The sequence below is a fragment of the Melitaea cinxia genome, chromosome 2 (assembly GCF_905220565.1).
Source record: "Melitaea cinxia chromosome 2, ilMelCinx1.1, whole genome shotgun sequence".
NCBI classification, from domain to species: domain Eukaryota; kingdom Metazoa; phylum Arthropoda; class Insecta; order Lepidoptera; family Nymphalidae; genus Melitaea; species Melitaea cinxia.
In genome coordinates, this window is record NC_059395.1 from 6,925,522 (window position 1) to 6,948,336 (window position 22,815).

The 22,815-nt window shown below is 35.0% G+C and overlaps 1 protein-coding gene across 2 annotated transcripts in view; it reads left to right on the forward strand.

Annotated features, from left to right (window-relative positions):
- LOC123660070 (transient receptor potential cation channel subfamily V member 5) overlaps positions 1 to 20,414 on the forward strand; it is a 32,007-nt gene extending 11,593 nt beyond the window's left edge. The window contains exons 6-16 of one of the 2 annotated variants that reach the window (XM_045595183.1): positions 1,177 to 1,330; positions 1,578 to 1,832; positions 2,255 to 2,495; positions 3,055 to 3,198; positions 3,834 to 3,928; positions 4,332 to 4,456; positions 12,936 to 13,070; positions 14,649 to 14,758; positions 15,684 to 15,865; positions 17,070 to 17,312; positions 20,163 to 20,414. In XM_045595183.1, the coding sequence (XP_045451139.1) occupies positions 1,177 to 1,330; positions 1,578 to 1,832; positions 2,255 to 2,495; positions 3,055 to 3,198; positions 3,834 to 3,928; positions 4,332 to 4,456; positions 12,936 to 13,070; positions 14,649 to 14,758; positions 15,684 to 15,865; positions 17,070 to 17,312; positions 20,163 to 20,342 (1,864 nt within the window). In that variant the 3' untranslated portion in view covers positions 20,343 to 20,414. The remainder of the gene's footprint in view (positions 1 to 1,176; positions 1,331 to 1,577; positions 1,833 to 2,254; positions 2,496 to 3,054; positions 3,199 to 3,833; positions 3,929 to 4,331; positions 4,457 to 12,935; positions 13,071 to 14,648; positions 14,759 to 15,683; positions 15,866 to 17,069; positions 17,313 to 20,162) is intronic. The other variant, XM_045595190.1, reaches the window with a different exon arrangement.
- Positions 20,415 to 22,815: the final 2,401 nt, after the last annotated feature.

Genomic DNA, 22,815 nt, shown 5'->3' on the forward strand with positions numbered 1-22,815 from the left:
ATTCATTAGAATTAAAGACATTTCTAAGACATTGGCATATATTATGTACATATTTCATCAATGTATTAAATATTTTTCGCATATTTTAACTGATATCGATTATTTAAATTTGCTTCAATGCTTCTTACTTGAATTACTCGTTGAAATTGAATTTTAAATACCTAGCCTAGGTAATACCTTATAAAGATACCTTATATTATAGGTTTTCATAAATAATAATATGTCCTATTATTTATGAAAACTTAAATTTTTGTATTTCTATAAGATAATCTTGAAATTATGTTAATATCTATATTAAAACTAGCTGACCCCGTAAACGTTGTTTTGCCATATATTTTATTAACCTTCTCAACCCCCCCCCCCCCCTATAACTTAGGGAAATGAAAAATAGACATTGGCCGATTCTCAGATATACTCGATATGCACACAAAATTTCATAATATTTTATTAACCCTCTTAACCCCCCCTCCATATAGCTTAGGGGTATGAAAAATAGATGTTTTTCGATTCTCAGACCTACCCGATATGCACACAAAATTTCATGATAATCGGTCAAGTCGTTTCGGAGTTTAACTACAAACACCGCGACACGAGAATTTTATATATTAGATTACTATTTCTTTAGTATGTATTGCTATAAGTTTAAAATGATAAAAAAAACTCGCACTCACAAATATAGACAACATACAACTAGAAGAGATATTACTATTTAATGGTAGTACTGCCACCAGTAGCCCTACATTTGTGTGATACATTTGGGGTCGCTAATACGATCCCCGCATGTTATGACAAAGGTTTGTATAGTCCGTCTAGATGTTTGTTGTGATCTGGGTGATTGTGCTTGTGTTGTGTGTGTTTTAGAGCCACAAATTAAGGATCCTTATTTTGGTGTCTGCTGTCCGCTGTCAGTCTGCTGTGTTGTTGAGCGTCAAGCGATTATTTATGATGGATATTATATTTTTAATTTTTTTTTAATTTAAATGATCATTTGTGTTATTTACCTTTTATTTAAAAATATAAAAACACAAAAATACAAATACAGACAGACCACTAAAAAGGCATGGACTCTAATTATTCTGTAATAGATTGCTAAAGGTATCGATAAAACGAATAACGTTTACGTCTTATAGTCTCTTGCTGTACTATATACTCAATACTGGAGCTCTTATTTATTAGGTACGTGTATTGGGGCGAATACCCGTTAAGCTTCGCGGCCTGTCTTGGCCAGGAGGAGTGCTATCGGCTGATCTTAGCGCGAGGGGCGGATCCGGATAAGCAGGATACGAATGGAAACACAGTTCTACACATGTTGATCATTTATGATAAAATAGTAAGAACTTGATTGGATATTGATATAGTTTAAAAAAAAAAAGATCGTTCGCCCCGCTTTTTAAGGCTAATAATTAACTTTTAACGGAAAACTTTCTTCTGATACCTTGTCTTTATTTCTTAGTTTTGTTTCAATAATTATCAATATCTTTCACATAAAATGTTAATTACATTGTACGCATTTAAACATTGCAATTAATAATGTTAAGTGAAATAACAAAGACCTAAAATATACGTTAAATTGTCAGAGCACGTTCGACATGGCGTACGAAGTTGGGGCATCCCTTAACATACGTAACGTTCAAAATCTGACGCCCCTAACATTAACCGCCAAGCTAGCTCGTGTGGAGCTGTTCTTTCACATTCTGAACATAGAGAGGGAGATATATTGGCAAATCGGAGCTACTACATGCGCTGCGTATCCCCTGGGCCAGGTCGATACTATTGATACGGAAACAGGATTAATTAGCAAAGATTCGGCATTGAATTTAGTTGTATTTGGTGTAAGTATTTCTTGTATTTTTCCATTTTCTTAGAACTTTATTGAATGTCTTTGTCTTTGTGAAAAATGTTGTTTTTGTTAAAGCAACGTTACTTAGTCTAATCTAAATATTTTAATTAAATAATGTAATTTTTTTAAATTGGTTATTGTTTACGAAATTCCAATAACAATATTGACATCCGATCATGTATGACAGACTTCTTTTGAAATGCTTATACTGCAGCTAAAATGAGATAAAACGTATTATATAAAAGTTAGTAAAAATATATAACAGCATATGTTTTTATTTAAGAAGCCTTACTTTATTTATTATTCGACAAATATGCAGAGTTGTACAAACTTGTACTTTTTTCTAACTTAGCCATTACCAATAAACATTTAAAATTAAATCATTTACATTTTAAACTTGGTTGTATTTTACAGGAAAAAGACGAACATTTAGAACTATTAGAGGGTATGTTGATAGACCTATTGAAAACTAAATGGAACACATTCGTCAAGTTTCGCTTCTATCGTCAATTCATCCTTTTTACGTTCTACTTCGTGATATCCCTCATTTGTTTCACGTTACGACCGGGACCACCTGATAGGTCCCTGAACACCACTGTCGTTAATACAACGACGAGTCCAGTGGTCAATGACACGGAGTTAGTGTCTGATGTTGGTAAGATTTAACACTTGTATTTAGTAATTATGTATATGCACCAACATTTTAATTTTTGAGCTACCAATTTATATAGGCACGGATTTTCAGGATACTTATTGGGTATATAAAAAAGAAAAGATAAAATTAATATTTGAAAGAGGGAAGTTAGCTGAAGTAGGGCACAGCTGGAAATATTTTGCTTAAGCAGCCCGTCTGAACAAGTACCTGGACGTTACAAAAGATCACAGCTAATTAATTAATACTGCTTTCAAGCAGTGTTGTGTTACTGTGGTGAGAAAGGTGACCAGAGCTCCTGGTGGGATTGGCGATAGGGTTGCTATAAGCTACGGTAAACGCTTATCCCTTGACTCAAAAGTATTTGTAGCAACAACACATCGACTGGAAACAATATCTCGCTAGATATTTATTCTTTTATGGGATTAAGATGTTGAAAATGATGATGTAAAGAAGAATGTTTTTGTAGTGCTATAGAATCAGATGAAGTTATCTGGTACCCGTGAATTCTGCCACAGATAGACAAGTTTGTATATCCATAAAATATTTTATTTATAGACAGTAAATATTTACAAATTTTCAGAAAACTGTACATTACCCCAGTCTGGTGTAGAATTTGATGCAAGTGCTGTGGACATATTTAACGGATCGAAACCTGGTGTTCAGTGTGGTCGTTTCAAAAGTCATCCGAAGGATAAAGATAAAGGTATATGGATATTTATGACTTTAGATATCTTGTGCAGTAATTTGCTAGTTAATTATTATAATCAACTAGAACTGCAACAGTTGACTATTTTTTACAGTTGGATCTAAGAATTTTGGTGGAAAAATACTTTTAGCATATTTAATTTTTAGTTGCGTATGAGAAGCGCTGGTCATACAGGTATTTGCCGTGATCTGGGGGTTTGTGCAGTCCTTGTGGGTCTCCCCACCGTACCTCGGAGAGCACGTTAAGCCGTCATTCCCGGTTGTTATCATGTACACCTGATAGGGGTCGTTACTCATAGTAGGGAATATATCCGCCAACTCGCTTTGGAGCAGCGTGGTGGATTAGCTCTGATCCTTCTCCATGTAGGAGAAAGAGGCCAATGCCCAGTAGTGGGATATTACAGACTGAGGCAGGATGAGGAGCGCTCTTATTAAAAATATAAAAAATATATATTACATATATTTTTATAATAATATGCTTGTTGCACCATTATCACTGAGATTGCCTGAATCTTGATTATGCCGATGAAATTGAGTTTGTTAACGATGATACTTCCATGTTAATTAAAACAAAGATAATTTAAGCCATATATTTTGAACTTAAGCAAAAATAATTCTTATGGTCTTTTTTAGTCACAGAAGCACCTATTCAGAATGATATGGAAGGCTGGTGGGAGGATTTAACTGAAGATTGTCGACTGATGAATTTTGAGACTTGGCAGGCTAAAGTAAGTACAGTATTAGTTTTAAAAGTAATGAAAAAACAAAAGTCTTGAATAAAACAAGAATTAGAAGTCAAATACAAGAGGTACTAATAGTAATTACAGGTCGTGTAAATAACGCCCGTCTCGAGTTCAAATTTTAAACCACCAGTGTTGTTTCCAAGTTAGTACACCAGTTTTCAATTCATATTTTAATCGACATTGCAAGATAACTTATGATAATCTATATGTATGTATGTCTAGGAAGATTCTCAGGATTATAAGACTTACAATTCCTAAAACACAATGAAATAGCATGGTTGATTCCCTGTATTCTAATTATTTTTGATTGTAGAAAACTTTGTCCCAGCACTAATGAGCGTGAGTGAAAAATCAACATTAATAATATAATGTTTACTTGTTTTTGTAGTTGCGCATAAGTGCAGAACTTTTGTTATGGGTTGGTGCTCTGGCGTACATAGGTGCAGCGTTACGAGAGGCAAGATTCTTAGGAATTAAAATGTTTATTGAAAATTTGAGCACAGTTCCTTCAAGGTAAGAGGGTAGTTTTAGTACTGCATGATATGCAATTAGCATAATTACAGTCAAGTAATAATATTCATTATTTTACATATAAAATCTATTTTTTTTCTATTTCATTGAACCATGTACTAGTTTATCATCTACCTCTTGACCTCATTGAGCTTGTTTTAACAGTTACTAACTTTTAAATCCCTTCATTGCTATTATCGTATAACACGGTTATAAAAGAAAACAATTCAAATTAGTAATTTGGTATTTGGAATAACTAAACCTTTGAATTAGAATGTTTAGGAAGGAGCACGAGAATGGGATCAAATTGTTTGCAATATGTCTGATTTGTAGAAGTGCATAATTATGTTAAAAACGAGTGTGCTTATAGAACACACAACTGAAGCAAAAAAAATTAGATCCTACAGTAATATATGAAACGTAACTCTCTCTCTTTATCTCTCTTTCAACTTCCCTTTGCCTCTTCCGATCACGTTTTTCGTAACACTCTCATCACACTTTCACCATAATACTCCCCAAGTTAAGAATCCGTAAAGAAGTATTAGTTTAAAAGCTTTTTAGCCATTTTTCCAGATTACTAAATGGCAAAAATTAAAATACTCATTCGGTTGTAAAAGACTCCTTTCATAAAAAAAAAAATCAATTTAATGCAATTGAATCCATTCAAATAACAGTAATAGTAATTTGAAGCTTTGAAAAACAATGTATGCGTTGTGTAATGTGTTGCGAAATGTTCTATTAAAAAGGACGAAGCGCGAATTTTCTTTACACAAATATTTGTTTCTTATTTGGGTTTTATTCTTGTGGATCTTCTTTCTGTGCCCGCGTACGGAACGTAAAGCCTTCGGTCTCAGTAGTTATCGTATATAACTAGAGGATGATTTATGACGATCTACTGGGTGGGGGAAGTAGAAAACACAAGACTAAGTTTTTTCGAGTAAGATATACCAACACTGATCAAAATTTTAGGATGTGATTTTTAAAGTACATCTCGTTCAATTAGTTAATTATGAAAAAAATAACTAAATATTCACAAATTATTGCGGTACAAATCATACCCATGTGTATAAAAACTTAATTTTATATTGAATAAAATGAATACGTGTTGTAAAATCTCAATAAAATTAGACGATGACCTTTAGTCACATGTGTTTGCTTTTTATCGACCTATTGTCAATTACTCGGTGTACTGACAAGTATTGAATTCACACATTTTATAAACAGCTTGAAATATTAATAGTAGTTTTATATAGGTATATTGTTACGAATATATTGTGAGTTGGTCAGGTGACATAAGAAAGGTTGCATATTTCAACTAATCATTATACAATGACAGCAGCTTTGATATAATATCTGTATATAATCAAATGATAACACGCCTCCCGGATATCTGTAAATCAAATAAATGCTTCATTATTTAGATATAGATTTGTGTTATAGCAGTAAGTACTAAAGTATAGTTGTATAACAGATTTTCCTTATATAATCTAAAATAAAATAAATTTTAAGAACGGAATAGGAACTAAGGAACATATTTTAAATAATTTGTTTTGTTTTATATCAGGGTCAGACGAGTTGACCCGTTAGAGCGGTGTCATCTGGTTGTTTACTTCTTCGCTTGTATGCCTCGCGACGTAATGTGCAATTTTTCGCGCATAAAAATATATTCAAAAAACCGGACTGATTGACTTGATTTCGAGATTAGCCCATTTAAATAATTTAAAAAAAAACTTTTACACTTCCTTCCCCAACTAGGATGTGAATCTTATGTGGTCATAGAAAATACATAAATACATAAACAGAAACACTCAAAACACGAAAAATATCAGTCTATTATAGTCTATACGAGTATTTGAAATGTGTAATTATAATTAGGTATATAGAAACTGCATGCACTAACCGTTAGTGACTAACGCATCAGCCAGTTGCTGTGATCACTGCGTAACATAATAAGCACCACAGATGAAATTATTTATAAGCATTTACTTCTTAAGTTCATTGTTAATAAGTATAGTTATTTAATGAAAAATCAAAATTAATTTTATTTAAATCAATATAGATTGAATATTAGGTACTAGTTGACCTGGCAAACTTCGTACGATCATATTTATTTGTGAATATATCGACTGTTATCAATTTCCTTTTAAAAAAATGTCATGACAACAACGAACACAAAAAAGAATTCCAATTTCGGCAGTCGTTTGGAAGTCGTGCACATACATGCGGTGACTAATTTTTATTTATAAGTATACACGTAAAAAGTAATAAATGATTGTGATGGCCAGTTTATTTATTTCATAAATCAATGTTGTTATGTGTAAATAAAAAATTTAAATTTAAAAAATAAACATGCGAAAAAAAGCAGTTCAAAATGACATATTCAAATTTTTAACAAAACCGTACGGGCCGAGGTCACGGGTCAAATTTACACAATTGTGAATACATTAAGTATATCTTGCGTTATTATAATAATTAATCCATAGCTTTTACAAATCAGATATGTTATGTGAAAGCCCTTGACACACAACCCGGTGGCTACTGAGTGTGCTAATCATCGTTTTACTGCTGAAGCTTAACGGGTAGTTAATTAATGATGATGACCACCGTTTGGCCATGAAATTAACTTTTAGGAGAGAATTTGGAAATTGTTTAATTTTGAGTCATTTGTTAAATCCGTCATCATCAGGTTCTGTTAACCGCGCTAATAGGTCAACTCGTCTGATCCTGATATTATGTGCGGGGATCGAACCCGCAACCGCCAGCGCAACAGCCACAAACCAAAGCTGTGACCGTTGCGCCAACGCGTCGTCTAAAAAAAGATTACAAGTACTATTATGTAGGAATAACTTTGTTAATAAACTATTATTTCAACGTTTGAAGACACGAGAGAAAGTTAGTTTATTTTATTATTCTAAACTGGTTAATGACGTAAGTCTACCTCATAAGTGAAGCTGTTTGAATGTGATTTACTCACCCGAGAGGTCTATACGAAGTGAAACGTTATTACAGAAATGTTTACGCAAGTCCCTTGGCTCTAGTTGTTCAAATTAATGGCGTTTAGGGAACTTCGCTTTATATACTACCTAATGTTGTTACTATTTGGTTTTATTTATTAAAGTTTTAATTGGATTCACTTCGATCTCGTAATAATCTAAATACGTTTGTAAATAAGTTTGTGATTCTGAAATGTTAAATTGAATTTTGTTCGTAATCAATTCTACATTCGAACGAATTTCGTTCATTTCGGCTTTACGAACTTTTAATTAATGATAAATAAGTTAGAAATATAGGTGACTTTTTGATATATGCAGTCGTCTGCTCGTAAGGTAAACATTGCTTTAGTTTTGATTACTAACTGATATAGATTTGTATATATTTCTTTTAATATTACAGTTACACACATATTTAATTATAACATCCAGACTTGGAGTGTAAATCCAAACTAGGCCTTTCAAAGGTGACTCAGTGGTGGTTTTTACACACACAAATAAAGACTACCCTCAATTTGTGACGTATGAAGAAATCGAGGCAGTAGTAATTGTTAGAACAACTTGACAAGATGCTTCACTGGGGTTTGGATGATGTAAATCTAAATTTAACAGAATTTCCTTCTCAAAGATAAATATTACCTTATTATTTTTTACCGATGAACACGAGACATGTTTAAAAGTCACCTGTCTGTGTTTGAATCCTTAATATTGTTACGTGTTAGGGTTCGAAGGATTTGGAGAGAAAGACCTGCTGACTCTTTTCAAGACTTTATTCACTAGCACTAGGTCCAACACAAAGCACTAAGTTCAAACACTAAGCACTAAGTTCAAACACTAAGCACTCACAATGTCCTCAGTCGTAGCCAATGTCGTAGGTTTCACTGGTACCACTCTTAATCACTAGTTTTCACTCTTGAAGTCGCCTCGAAGATCGCTCAAACTGAACTGTACTGGCTCGCCTCCCTGCGGCTATTTATATCGGCCGAAACGAGGCCCAGACCATTCTGGAAAGTTCGCGCATGTGCCCGGTTTTCGAGACTATACTTCTATAAAGTTCCACAGTAGTACCTCTAACGCCATCTAGTATTGAGTAGAGAGTTTCATGCGGTCTCTGTATTTGCGTGGTTTCAATGGTTGCCGCTAGATGGCGCTAGTTTCTTTGTGTGTCCTTAACACTACTCCCCTCTTAGAGATGCTCGTCCCGAGCATCGTTGTTACTGCCATGGTAACGCGCCAGACGGTCTATGTGTACCACTTTGAATGTCCCTTTTGGTTGCTTTTGAATCCTGTAAGTCACATCATTCAGTCGGGTAACCACTTTGTATGGGCCGTCCCACTTGGTCTGCACCTTTGGCGATTTCCCTTTCCGGCGGGTTGGGTTATGCAGCCACACCAGTGACCCTTCCTTGAAGCCGCTCGTGTTCGATTTCCGGTCGTATCTGGTTTTCATGTTCTCGCTTGAATGTAACCCATTTTCCCGAACCAAGGCGTGTATATAGCGCATTTTTTCCCTTAAATCGCTGACATAGTCTTGTACGGTATTTGGTTCCTCCGGTGACCCTCCAGTCAATAGGTCTACTGGTATTCGTAATTCTCTACCGTAATTGACATACGCCGGGGTAGCTTTTATGCTCTCATGCTCGGCGGTTCGGTACGACAGAAGGAAGAGTGGTATATACTTGTCCCAATCTTTTTGTTTGTCGTCTACCAATTTCGCCAAATGCCTCTCAAGGGTCTGGTTAAATCTCTCAACCATTCCATCAGACTGTGGATGGTACGCGGTGGTCCTCGTCTTATGCATGCCCAAAATTCTGCACACTTCCTGGAATACTTGCGATTCGAAGTTCCTGCCCTGATCGGAATGGATTTCTAGAGGCACGCCAAAGCGACATATCACTTCTTCGACTAACTTAGAAGCGACTGTTGTAGCTTCTTGGTTTGGTATGGCGAACACTTCGGGCCATTTGGTGAAGTAGTCCATGACGACCATAAAATACCTGTTTCCCGATTCCGTTACAGGAAACGGTCCCGCTACATCAACTGCAATTCGTTCCCACGGTGCACCGACGTTATACAACCGCAGACTCCCACAGCTCCTGGTCTGTGGTCCTTTTACAGTAGCGCAAGTAGTACATTTGCGGCACCAATCTTGTACATCATCTCGACAATGCAACCAGTAGAATCGTTCTCGCACTTTTGTTAACGTCCTCTTGACACCTAGATGACCTCCTGATACGCCATCATGTATTTCACGGAGAACATCTGGCACTCTCGTTCTTGGGACAATTATCTGAAGGTGGAACTCTCTGCCGTTAGTCTTCTCCCATTTCCGGTAGAGTATTCCATTTTGAAGTATCAGACTGTCCCATTGAGCCCAGTACGCCTTAGTGACAGCGCCAGTGGGTGCAACCTCACTCCAGATTGGTTTTACGTCACCCCGTTTCTTCCATGTGATGATGTGCCGAAGGTCGTCATCTCTTTCTTGAGCTTCCCTCATAGCATCACTCTCCCAGATACCCAAAGGACTTGTTCTTGTTAGCTTTAATGTAACTTCATTAGATTCCTGCTTAACACAATGTTTGCAGACTTCCGAACACTGCCTTCGTGAGAGTACGTCGGCATTCCCATGCAACTTTCCGCTGCGGTGTTTCGTCTTGAAGTCATACTCCTGATCCCGGGCAGGAGGCGAAGCCCTTTGCTTCTTCAGCTCCTCTATTTGTTCCTCGATCCTTTTCATCCTTGCTATCTGGGTCTTCTTTTGCGGACAGTTGAGCTGAAGATGGCCCCTCTCGCCGCACTTGTAGCACATGACTCCAGAACTTTTCTTCGTATGAGCCTTAACTACTTTGACTTCCTCAGAGACCTCGCGGATCTTATGGGTCTGCCGTATGTTATGGCGAACAGCCTCGACCTCCAAAGCATGCGCCAATGCTTCCTTTAACGAGGTGTGGTGACGAAGCCTCACTGCAGCTCTGACCTCCAGGTCTTTGATTCCGTCGACAAATGCTTGAACAATATTCGTGTTTACCATCTTGGTGTCGGCTCCTGGGTATGACTTCCTGACGAGTTTTTCGATTTCCAACGCCCATTGTTGTAGTCCTTCTCCTGGGCGTTGAACTCTGTCACGCAGTTGGGCACGGAACACGTGCTCCAGATGTCGATCCCCGTATCGGGATTCAAGTGCCTCCATCAAGTCTTGGAACCCATTTTCCGTATGTGGCAGTGCTTCCAGAACCGACAAAGCTTGCCCCCTGAGCGCAACAGTGAGAGCGGTCAGGCATTGTTCTTCCGTCCATCCGTTGGCAGTAGCAACAGTCTGGAATTGTCGACGATAAGCGTTCCACGAAGTAGTGCCGTCGTATGGAAGCACTTTCACTTTTGCTCCTTGCCCCACGGCAACGCACGGCACGGTATTTCCACTAGACATCGCAATTCTCATGGTTTCAAGGCGTACTACTCTCTTCTGTAGTTCAGTGAGGCCGGTTTTCACATTTTCTAGATCCAATCCTAACCCGGTAACTCGTTCTTCCACTACGTCGACATCTTTTCGAAGCTTAGTCACCGCGTCACTAACATCTTTTATAGCCCAAAGCGTTTTTTCTTGGAGCTCTTTTTGTTGCTCTTGTAATTCTTGCAAAGCACCACGAATTTCAGCCTTTTGTTGCTCTTGTGATTCTTGCAAAGCACCACGAATTTCAGCCTTTTGTTGCTCTTGTGATTCTTGCAAAGCACGAATTTCAGCTTTTTGTTGCTCTTGTGATTCTTGCAAAGCACCACGAATTTCAGCCTTTTGTTGCTCTTGTGATTCTTGCAAAGCACGAATTTCAGCTTTTTGTTGCTCTTGTGATTCTTGCAAAGCACCACGAATTTCAGCCTTTTGCTGCTCTTGTGATTCTTGAAAAGCACGAATTTCAGCCCTTTGCAGCTCCATTAATTTAATTAAACTTCCTAATTGAAGAGCCACTTGAGAGTCCGTAGAAGTTACGGTGTCACTGGTGGTCGTGGTAAGGTGGGCGGGTCCGGTGGGCGGAGCTTGGTCCCCAGTAGGTGTGGCCTCCGCAGCTCGTTGCGCCCTTGTCCTGACGCCCTTTACGTCCTTAAAGTCTTCTCTCGGAGTCAATGGCATCTCCAAATCTCACTTCCGACACCAGTTGTTACGTGTTAGGGTTCGAAGGATTTGGAGAGAAAGACCTGCTGACTCTTTTCAAGACTTTATTCACTAGCACTAGGTCCAACACAAAGCACTAAGTTCAAACACTAAGCACTAAGTTCAAACACTAAGCACTCACAATGTCCTCAGTCGTAGCCAATGTCGTAGGTTTCACTGGTACCACTCTTAATCACTAGTTTTCACTCTTGAAGTCGCCTCGAAGATCGCTCAAACTGAACTGTACTGGCTCGCCTCCCTGCGGCTATTTATATCGGCCGAAACGAGGCCCAGACCATTCTGGAAAGTTCGCGCATGTGCCCGGTTTTCGAGACTATACTTCTATAAAGTTCCACAGTAGTACCTCTAACGCCATCTAGTATTGAGTAGAGAGTTTCATGCGGTCTCTGTATTTGCGTGGTTTCAATGGTTGCCGCTAGATGGCGCTAGTTTCTTTGTGTGTCCTTAACAATATATCGATTTATGTGTTCTTCCTACAAGGTAGACTGACTATAGTTTGATGTAAATAATTAAAGTGTTAGAATTTAACGGGGAATTAGGTATATTTGCTTATATCGGGAAGTGGTGAGTCTGTTTTGATATCATCATGTGTAATCTATATAGCACAGTTCATCGAGAAGGATAAGAAGGAGAAAAGAAAAAAAAATCGTAAGGTAGACAAGTTACGACGTATAAGTATGAAGTAAGAACCGATTAAATATTAAAACTCCAAGTTGGAGATGAGGAAGGGCTGAATTTTTTAAATATATAACAACCTGCGAGTTAAAGAGTAATTCACAGGTTGATCTACAATCATTTTTAAGTAAAATTAATTGTAATAAATTAGCTTATAAAAGTCCTATTGGCATAACCACTCACTAACACTCCGGTGATCTCTGAGGCATGATGCGGGAATCTACAAGAGCAGATCAGAAATAAATATTTGTGCTTTTACATTAAAATGATCGTCGGTTTCACAAATGAATATTAATTGGCAATTTAATATACAAATTATGCATAAACAAAATGTAATGAAAATCGTTAATATAGCTACTAGCGATTTAGAACCCATTTCGTCATTTCAAGGCAAACAATACATTTAATAAGCAATATAATTCAATCAACGAGAACATACCACGGTTGAGATTGTTAATTCTTTGTAGATATATATATTTTTATCCAGTTGTAAGAGCTGTTGTTTTGGCTATTTTGTAATGAAATGTCGGCAAAGAGTTAGCAAGCAACATCGTAGTATTCCTGTAAGAAGTATTTCAGCAATTCATTTTCATTTATATGGATTTATAATAAAATCTTTTGTAATTTGTAAACTTTATCTGTCTTTCAGAGTGATGTTTCTATTTTCGTGTCTATTGATGGTGATTCTACCGACATTACGTTTGTGGTGCGCTGACGAGGCAGAGGATCACCTGGCTGTAATCATTATGCTAACTACTGCTCCATACTTCTTGTTCTTTTGTCGGTTAGTTTGATAAAAACATAACTAAAGATTTCCCAGATACAGATTATTCCAAAATAGATGTGGCCCGTGGTTACGGCCGCGTTAATTTGAGGAGAAAACATACTAATATTTATAATTATAGCATATCCTAGCCTTCCTAGATAAATATAGTTTATCCAACACAAAAATATTTTTCAATTCGAACGAGTAGTTTCTGAGATTAGCATGTTTAAACAAACTCTTTAGCTTTATAATATTAGTAAAGATATAAGCCAATAGAGAATTGTATGTCAACGTAGGATCAAACCATGTTACTGCCCGAATTAATTATACTTAACTACTTACTAGTATTTGTAGCTCCACATTAATTAAAACCATTGAGGTTTACCCTCGGGTATATTGGCTGAGTCTGTGAAAGAAATCGTTACGGATTTACAAGCCGTCTCGGCGTTAATGCCGAGGCTTATCTAGAAATCAAAAGTAATTAGGTACGAACAAATCTGCAGCAATTTTTGTGAGTCCGTGCGTATTATTTATATTAAATGAAATTATTACGGTTGAAACGTATCACGTATTATTCTAGTTAAACTGACCCCGCAAGCAAATGTCAATTAAATTAAATTATTTTGTTGATTTGTATGCTTGTGATGTATTATATAAGTCGTTTAGACAAGATTAAAACGGTAATCAAGTCATTTTAATTTTTTTAAATTATTATGTAATGCTCTGTTAATAAGCCGCAGGTTGGATAATTTAAAATAATTCTATGACTTTTCGTCTGATTGTAAAATAATATTTCAGTAATTTTTAGACTCTCTTTTAAATCAACAATTAACGTTGTGGTGCGAACATTTTAACATCAATATTGATGCCAAACAATGGTACAGTTTCCTGAATGGTAACCGTTGCTTGAACCGTCACTCTAGAAGCATCGCAAACGCGTTACTAACCCTAACACTCGATAATCCCTGCCAATTACGAGTATCCAGAAGAGCTCTTGCTATCTCATAAGAAATATCTTTTAAGTTGTCAACGTATAATTGAATTGTAATATGATTAAAAATTAAATAAATACGATAGTACATATTCCTAGATTTCTTGTAAATATACTTAGACATACGATACGTAAATGGGTACTATTTTATACATATTTGAAATTACCATCACCATCATAATCATTACAGCAGCCTTTCGCAGTCCACTACTAGACATAGGCCTCCACAAGTTCACGCCAAAAATGGCGCACCGAAGACGCTGCTGCCCGTCTTCGGCGTCTGTATTTCAAAGCCAGCAGTTGGATGGTTATCCCGCCATCGGTCGGCTTTATAAGTTCCAAGGTGGTAGTGGAACTGTGTTATCCCTTAGTCGCCTCTTACGACACCCAAGGGAAGAGAGGGGGTGACTATATTCTTTACTGCCGTAACCACACAGCATTTATTACAGCAGCAAATTACCAATTCAAGATAAATTAGTATGAAATGAAATTTACGAGACTGAGTAGGAGGACTAAACTTAGATCATATTATTGATTTGCTCAACTAAATTTAGTTCCAAATACTACTTACTTGAGTAAGCATCAATTATAAAGTCTGTTTTCAGGGGTTTCAAAACCGTAGGTCCATTCGTAGTTATGATCTATAGAATGGTAATGGGAGACCTGTTACGTTTCGTCTGCATCTATCTCGTCTTTGTTATGGGATTTTCTCAAGGTAAGTTTTTCTTTGTGGTAGGATGTGATAGCTTCTATAGGATTTGTAAAAGTAAATGTTTCCCTTTTCAGTTTGTAGATATCGTTAACATATTTTATGTTATTTTCACGTTCAAGTTCAAAGGTGATAGAAAATAATTTAATAGATCTGAGACGATTTTACTAAGCGAAATTGAATATTGTAGTCAAAAAGGATACTGATTTAAAACAATTTTGCTTTCACTGGATTTTTTTATTTATTCAGGTAAATTAGACATTAGACGTAAACATGATTAAAGATTAACTTATCCATAATGTATTTTTCTTTATGTACTAATAGCTGTGCCCGCGACTTCGTTCGTATGAAATTTAACAAAAAAGTTATTGTTCAGTTTGCAGAGTTATAAAATAAATAAATATCTAAAATAAAGTAAGCCTAAGTTACTCCTTACCACATCAGCTATCTGTCAGTGAAAGTTCCGTTAAAATCGGTTCAGCCGTCTCAGAGATTAGCCCCAACAAACAGACAGACATACAAACATTTTATAAAATGTTATTTTGGTATTTGTACCATGTAATCCATATGCATTTCGTAGAAAGCGGTTATTTTAATGTTACAAACAGACACTCAAATTTTATTTATTTATATGGATAAGATAATATTGTAAGATTTTTCGTCGTCGAAAGTTAAATCACGGCCCAAAAAGGTAAAGATTTTGTGATAGTTGATATGTGTCTAAAAAATTGTACATTACAACATTAAGAAAAGCGAATTTAGAATACTTTTCGTTTAAAGATAATTCTTTGTGAGATTGTAAATTTAATTAAAAGTAAAGACAAGACCGACTTATTCTGAAATTTTAGAATATTTACGTTTAATTTTCTTGGGCTAGCTATTTATGGTAAACGACACCACTTTAAAATCATATTTACGAAATATTTTGCAGCATATTACGTAATTTTCCTATCGTTCGACAATCCTAACACACCAGAGGGAGTTGACGACTCGGTATCGAACCCGATGCCTTCGCCCATGGAGAGTATTATGGCTATGTTCTTAATGTCACTCACATCGTTCTCAGACTACTATAGTGCTTTCGATAGAACGGATCATGAAATTGCCGCAAAGGTAAAATATGTAGAAATAATTTTTGGACTTTTTTTGCCCATGTAAAAGTTATGTTTTTAAATTATCCTATATTGTTTAATTATCTTATAATTTTATTTTAATATATGTTCATTCATGCATATTTTATGTTCTCTATATGGTACATCACGTTAAATATGGTGATAAAGTCCTTGTGTCATGGTGATTTATATTTAACAAAATGCTTTTTGGCAGTGATATATCTTATCAATTATACTAATAATTTAACTTCTTTAAACTGCACAAATGGACTTATGATTAGGTTGTGAAGCTTAGTACCAAAAAGCTTATGAATAATAAAAAAACCAGTACTAACCACCAGTACTCTAGTAACTACCAGTACTCTAAACCTAAAGGAAATAAATATTTCTTTCTTTTTTACAATTTCCTTTTAAAAATGCTCTGCATTATCTTATGTCAGATTATGGCGAGACACCTTCTTTTGTCATAAATAATGTTATGTAAGTTTTTTCCCTTTTTTAACCGACTTCCAAAAAAGGAGGAGGTTCTCAATTCGACTGTTTTTTTTTTTTTTTATGTATGTTACATCAGAACTTTTGACCGGGTAGACCGATTTCGACAAATTTTATTTTAATCGAAAGATTTTGTGTGCCAATTGGTCCCATTTAAATTTATTTGAGATCTAACAACTACTTTTCGAGTTATATCTAATAATGCGTTTTTACTTGACGCTTTTTTCGTCGACCTACGTTGTATTATACCGCATAACTTTCTACTGGATGTACCGATTTTGATAATTCTTTTTTTGTTGGAAAGGGAATATCCCTAGTTTGGTACCGTGATAAGGAAACCAGGATCTGATGATGGGATCCCAGAGAAATCGAGGGAAACTCTCGAAAATCCGTAATAACTTTATACTGGGTGTACCGATTTTGATAATTTTTAATTTAATCGAAAGCTGATGTTTATCATGTGGTTACATATAAATTTTATCGAGATCTGATGACTACTTTTTGAGTAATCTTTGATAACGCGTAGTTGCTTGACTATATTTTCGTCGATCTACGTTGTATTACTTGTCGATGTAATTGAAGTCGGTTTTTTTTTCGTTTGCGAGCAAACATAATTATTGTTATGCCTAATGTATTTTTGTAGCAAGGAATTATTTTTTTATTTCGTTTCTCTCAAAATGTTTATTAGTTTAACAAAAATGATTTATTTTCAGCTTCTATTCGTAATTTACATGATAATAGTGGCGATACTGTTAGTAAACATGCTGATCGCCATGATGGGGAATACGTATCAGAAGATCGCAGAAACTCGCAACGAATGGCAGAGGCAGTGGGCTCGGATCGTATTAGTGGTGGAGCGAGGGGTACCGCCAGCACAGAGGTTGAAACAATTACTGGCGTATAGCCAGCCGATGGCAAATGGAAAGAGGGCTTTAGTTCTGAGAATTAATCAGAAAGTAAGACTTTTGTTGAATAAAATAGTTTGGAACTATGTAGATAAGGTAGATAACGGACATGCATTACTAATCTGTAGTATATCAATATCATTTTTTTTTATGCATATTATTATGTAAATATATGTATGCCTCAATGTAATTATGTATGTGTATGTTATATGTATGTATGTATGTATGTATGTGTGTATATATGTGTTTCATACATTATATACTAAAATATTTACTTATTTATATGTTTTTTTCTTTTCTTTTTTTTAATAATTATGTAAGTTTATCATGTCGTAGTTTTTACCTATTTATAATTGATCTTTACTCCTTAATTTGTGCACACCTTAAGGTGTACACAACCGCTGCTACTGTATCGTGTCCTGTACCCAAAGGTTATCTGGAAGAGATCGCTATTTGGCGATAAGATCGCCTTTGTACATCTTCTATTGTGTCTTTCTTTATATGTGTCTGTATTTCGGTGTACATTAAGAATAAATAAATAAAAAAATAAATCAGGAGTATCTCCAGCGTAGAGGTTAATTTTTGGCGTACAGTCACAATGATAGTAGTCCATGGATGGCAGACAAAGAGAGGATTTTGTTTTTGAGTATTGTGTTATGAACGAAGAGTTACTGACGATGTAGATGTTGTGAGAAAGGGTAGAGAATAAGCTGTAGACGAATTGATATTGTAGGATTAGTTTGAAATAAATTAGTAGGCGTAATGCTAAGTTTCATGGGTGTGGTTTGTTTAAGTATGCGTTGTCTAGATATGTATAAAATTCAAAGTAGGAGTAAGATCGGGAGATTTATTAGATGTTATAATAATCATGATCACAATTTATCTCTTCAAATAAGAGAACGGAAATAAATATATGTTATTATAAAACAGAATAAAGCTGATTATATAAAAGGAGAGTGATCTCAAATAGGGTTTTATAAATAGACAAGTTATGCTAAGTTTCCATAATTCTCAAAAAAAAAAATCGGCAATATCATCACATAAATTATCGAATAACTTTCTAATCTATACGTAGGCTTTTGACAGCTTTATAGTTAATTATTAAGATAAAACTATAACTGAGACGTTTTCATTATTATTTATTGTCTTTTACCATGTTTTAGGGTTTTTATTTATTTAATATAATCCTTAAATTAACATACATCATTTTAACAATTTTTTGAATCTGGTATACACCAGTAACTTAGCACATAGTAATGATATTCAACAAAGTCAAAGACCTTCTCATGGCTCACAACTACAAAGTATAATAACATTTTACATTTCGATTTTCTGTGTAGCCTACTGCAATGTACTGTTGCTTATGGTGCTGAAATATTTTATAACGTGGCTTTTTTTGAAGATTGGAAGTTGTCGAACCCGTGAGGCGATTCGTGATGGCTCACAAAAACAGCTTGTAGGCATGATTCAGCACATGGGTGCATATTACTTTACAAAAGAGCTATCATTGCTTTCCTGGTAGGAAAGTTCCGCACACCATTATGTTATAACCTTTATGTTTTTCTTTCGGGAATGATGGAATTAAAGAATCGCTTTAAAATATATTTACCTACTACTTTCAAGAGATTTACTAAGTTTCGACTGTACCACCTCTTGTCGATTGTCTACCTTTATCCTCTCATATAATGTAATACTTATCATAACTGTATCTATTTATAGATTTATTTTTTTGTAACTCTTATATTATTGAATCATTTTTAATTTTTATTTTAATATTAGGAGGCCTTTTTTTAAACTGAGGCCCCCGAGAGAGCAGCCCGACTGGGATGTACCTCGACCTTACAGGAGATCACAGTTAAAAAATACTGTTTCCAAGCAGTGTTGCGTTCCTGTGGTAAGTAAGATAACCAGAGCTCCTCGAGGAACAGGGGATAGGGTCGTCAATGCGATTGCGATGCTTCTAGTGTTGCAGACGTCTGTAAAGTATGGTAATCGCTTACCATCAGATGAGCCGTCGCTTGTTTGCCGACCTAGTTATATAAAAAAGTCTCATTTTCCGCTATAAGACATTATGCTATGTCTCATCGAACCTAAATACTAGTTGTAAATACAAATGCAAGGCATACTAAAGGTATCATAGAGGTTTATAATAATTTTATCTTAGATCTCAATTCAAGAGATTACAAAACCATTTATTACAACAGTCAGCTTCAAGCAATAAACCAAGTTTTGCTTTAATTGTGGCTTTTAGAGCTAAACTGCGAATTCTGACTTAGTTGTTCATTGCTCCCACATTATCCTAATATTACCCGTTAGGAATAATCTCGCTTCTCGTCTTAGTTATGCAAACTGGTATAACGAGGAAACGAGAATTTGTTACAAAACTAGAAGACTTAACAAAAAGGCTCTATATAATATTGACCATTTATTAGACCACTTATTTATTGATTAGTTAAGGAGTAAAACTATTATTACGTTATGACAATATTAAGTCGTATGATTGACTGACTGACCTACTTACTGTATGTCTGTATGATTAACTGATTCACTTATTTATAGAAATCCAAACCTAACCGTGTCACAACATCAACATCAACGCCTAGTTAGGGAGGAAGTAAAATAGAGGATAACTTTGTATGATAGTTTAAAATATTTTACATCATTAATATAGACATTTAGTTTATTACCAGTCAAGCTTAAATGAACACAAGGTATAAAGACATACTTGTGTACTCTATGCACTAAAAACTATTTACTTTCAAAATAATATTGATTGTCATGTTTCTATATTTAAAAAAAAACAATCGCAGATTTTTCACTTCTTTGTGTAACATCATGCAATTTATTAATGTCTTATACTTTTAGAAATTGTTACTTATAATTCTTGTTTCTAAATCACAGGATGAGGATAAGGAAGAAATGAAAGAAATCTTAGAAATGAAGCGGACACACGAGCGTATTGTGGCGAAGAGGAAGCAGCGCGAGGCGGAAATGAAAGGGAGGAAGGGAAACTTACCCCCTCAGCCGGTTAGAAATTACCCCCTCACTAAAAACCAGAATGTCATTGTTAAGAAAACATAGAACTATTAGGAATATTATTTAATGTGAGAAAATGTAATAATAAAAAACATTTTTTTTTTCAATTTTACAATTAGTTTATAACATTGTATTTTAAATTTTAATATGAAATGTATACAAGCTTCATTTATTGAATGTCCTGTGGAAATCTAAATAAGTAAAAAACCGTTAAATAAATATTATTTATATAAATACTTATTTTATTTTTAACCGACTTCCACAAAAGGAGGAGGTTCTCAATTCGTCTGTAATTTTTTTATGTATGTTACTTCAGAACTTTTGACTGGGTGGACCAGTTTCGATAATTCTTTTTAATCTAAAGGTGGTGTGTGTCATTTGGTTTCATTTATTTTTATTTGAGATCTAACAACTATTTTTCGAGTTATATCTAATAATGCGTTTTTACTTGACTATTCTTTCGTCGACCTACGTTGTATTGCTTGTCGATGTAATTGAAGTCGGCTTTATTTTCGTTTTCGAGCAAACACAATTATTCTTAATCGAACCGAACAAACAATATTGAACCGTACTCGTAATACTAAAGAATATAATTATAAGATAATAAAAAAAGGTAGATCTACTATATACTTGTTCAAATAGTGTACCTACATATATTATTCAAATTGTGCAGCACCAAAGAGAGGGTCAAAATATTATTGTTTTGCTGGACGAAAATCTTGTAATACAACCCGATTGCATCGCCACATACAAAGTTCCTCTTTCACGCAAAAACTACCAAAATTAGTCCTACAAAAAAGTCCGCGACAACATATATCTATCTTTTATGAGTAAGCTAATATCGCAAAAACAGTGAACCATAAATACAATAAAAATTGATACTATATTTCTAATGCACACTTAGTAGTAACAAATAGATTTTTATGTCGCAGAACCAATTTTGATGAATTTTGGTATAAAGATAGATATAGATAAGATAATAAACTATTCGAAGATCTTACTAATCCTGCGCAGATTAAGTCGCGGGTGCTAGCTAGTCAGCTATAAATGTCAACAAGACAATAGAAAAAGACAAGACGTATTAGGGTATATTCGACGTCGAAACCGACATGGGTAAATATTTGTTAAGCAATCAAAAGACACATGTACCTATTTCCGAAAATATAAATTACTTTCGAATTATCTTTTCAAACACTAACACACATTCAACATCATCAACAACGTTGCTATAGAAGAAAAGTCGTATAAAATTGTATTTTTAAACAGTATTAGGTCTCAAAGTATATTATTATCTAAGACTATTTACGTTAGTTACAAAATATTTGAGCGGTCAGGAGTACACGTAGGTGCAAATTGGGACCGTGTGTTGTATCTTAAATTTCACTCTTACCTCATTGTTTGCAACCTCTGACTTGTTAAGTCCATACCACTAAGTTGACGCCAAGCGAATAGTAGACAATAATTACCTATATGGTTATTAATTGATGTGAAATAATTAGTTTAATTTGTGAAATGTAAACTATAATATGTAAAAAAAAGTTTAAAAAAACGTATTTAGTTCTAATTACGTACTTTCAGATTTGTGGAATAGGAATTAACACAAAATTTCGTTTATTTATTTAATTTATTTATTTAGCAATTTTTATACGTACAAAAATATATACATAAAATATTTGTCATGGAGACTTACGTATAATGTTTAGTTCATACATAAATCTTCATTCTTGTTTCTATATATCATATTCTACATTCTTCATATCAACTACTATTATGATCTATGACCATTTATGATCAATAAGTAGTACTCAAGAAAGTTTGACGATTACATACTGTGAGTATAAGCTGTGTGGTTACAGCAGTGAAGATTCTTGCTACCCCCTTTCTTCCTGTCGGTGTTGTAAGAGGCGACTAAGGGATAACACAGTTCCACTATTACCTTGGAACTGAAAAAGCCGACCGATAGCGGGATAATCAACCAACTGCTGGCTTTGAAATACACAGGCCGAAGACGGATAGCAGCGTTTTCGGTACGATAAAGCCAGCCCTGCGGTCACCAACCCGCATGCCCAGCGTGGTGACTATGGGCAACATACATGAGTGCACGCCATTTTTGGCGTGAACTTGGGAAGGCCTATGTCCAACAGTGGACTGCGATAGGCTGAAGTGATGTGAGTGATACTGTGGTATACTTGTATGGTGCTTGTTACGATACCCTCACGAATTAGACCTAAAATATGCACAGTAACATGTACATATATCAACAATAAATTATTCAAATGTACTTACTATTCTTGAAGCTTTTAATTACCTAATGTATTTCAAGTAGCATTTGCAATTTAATTAGTCATTCGTTTCTATTATTTAATTAATTAGACACTCGTACTGATTAACAAAGAAAACCATTTAAAATAAATATTAACGGGGCTTGACCAATAATATGTCATAAAGATTTATAATTTAACTAGCTGACCTGGCGAACTTCGTATCACCTTATTTTTTCCTGAAATATAATAATAAC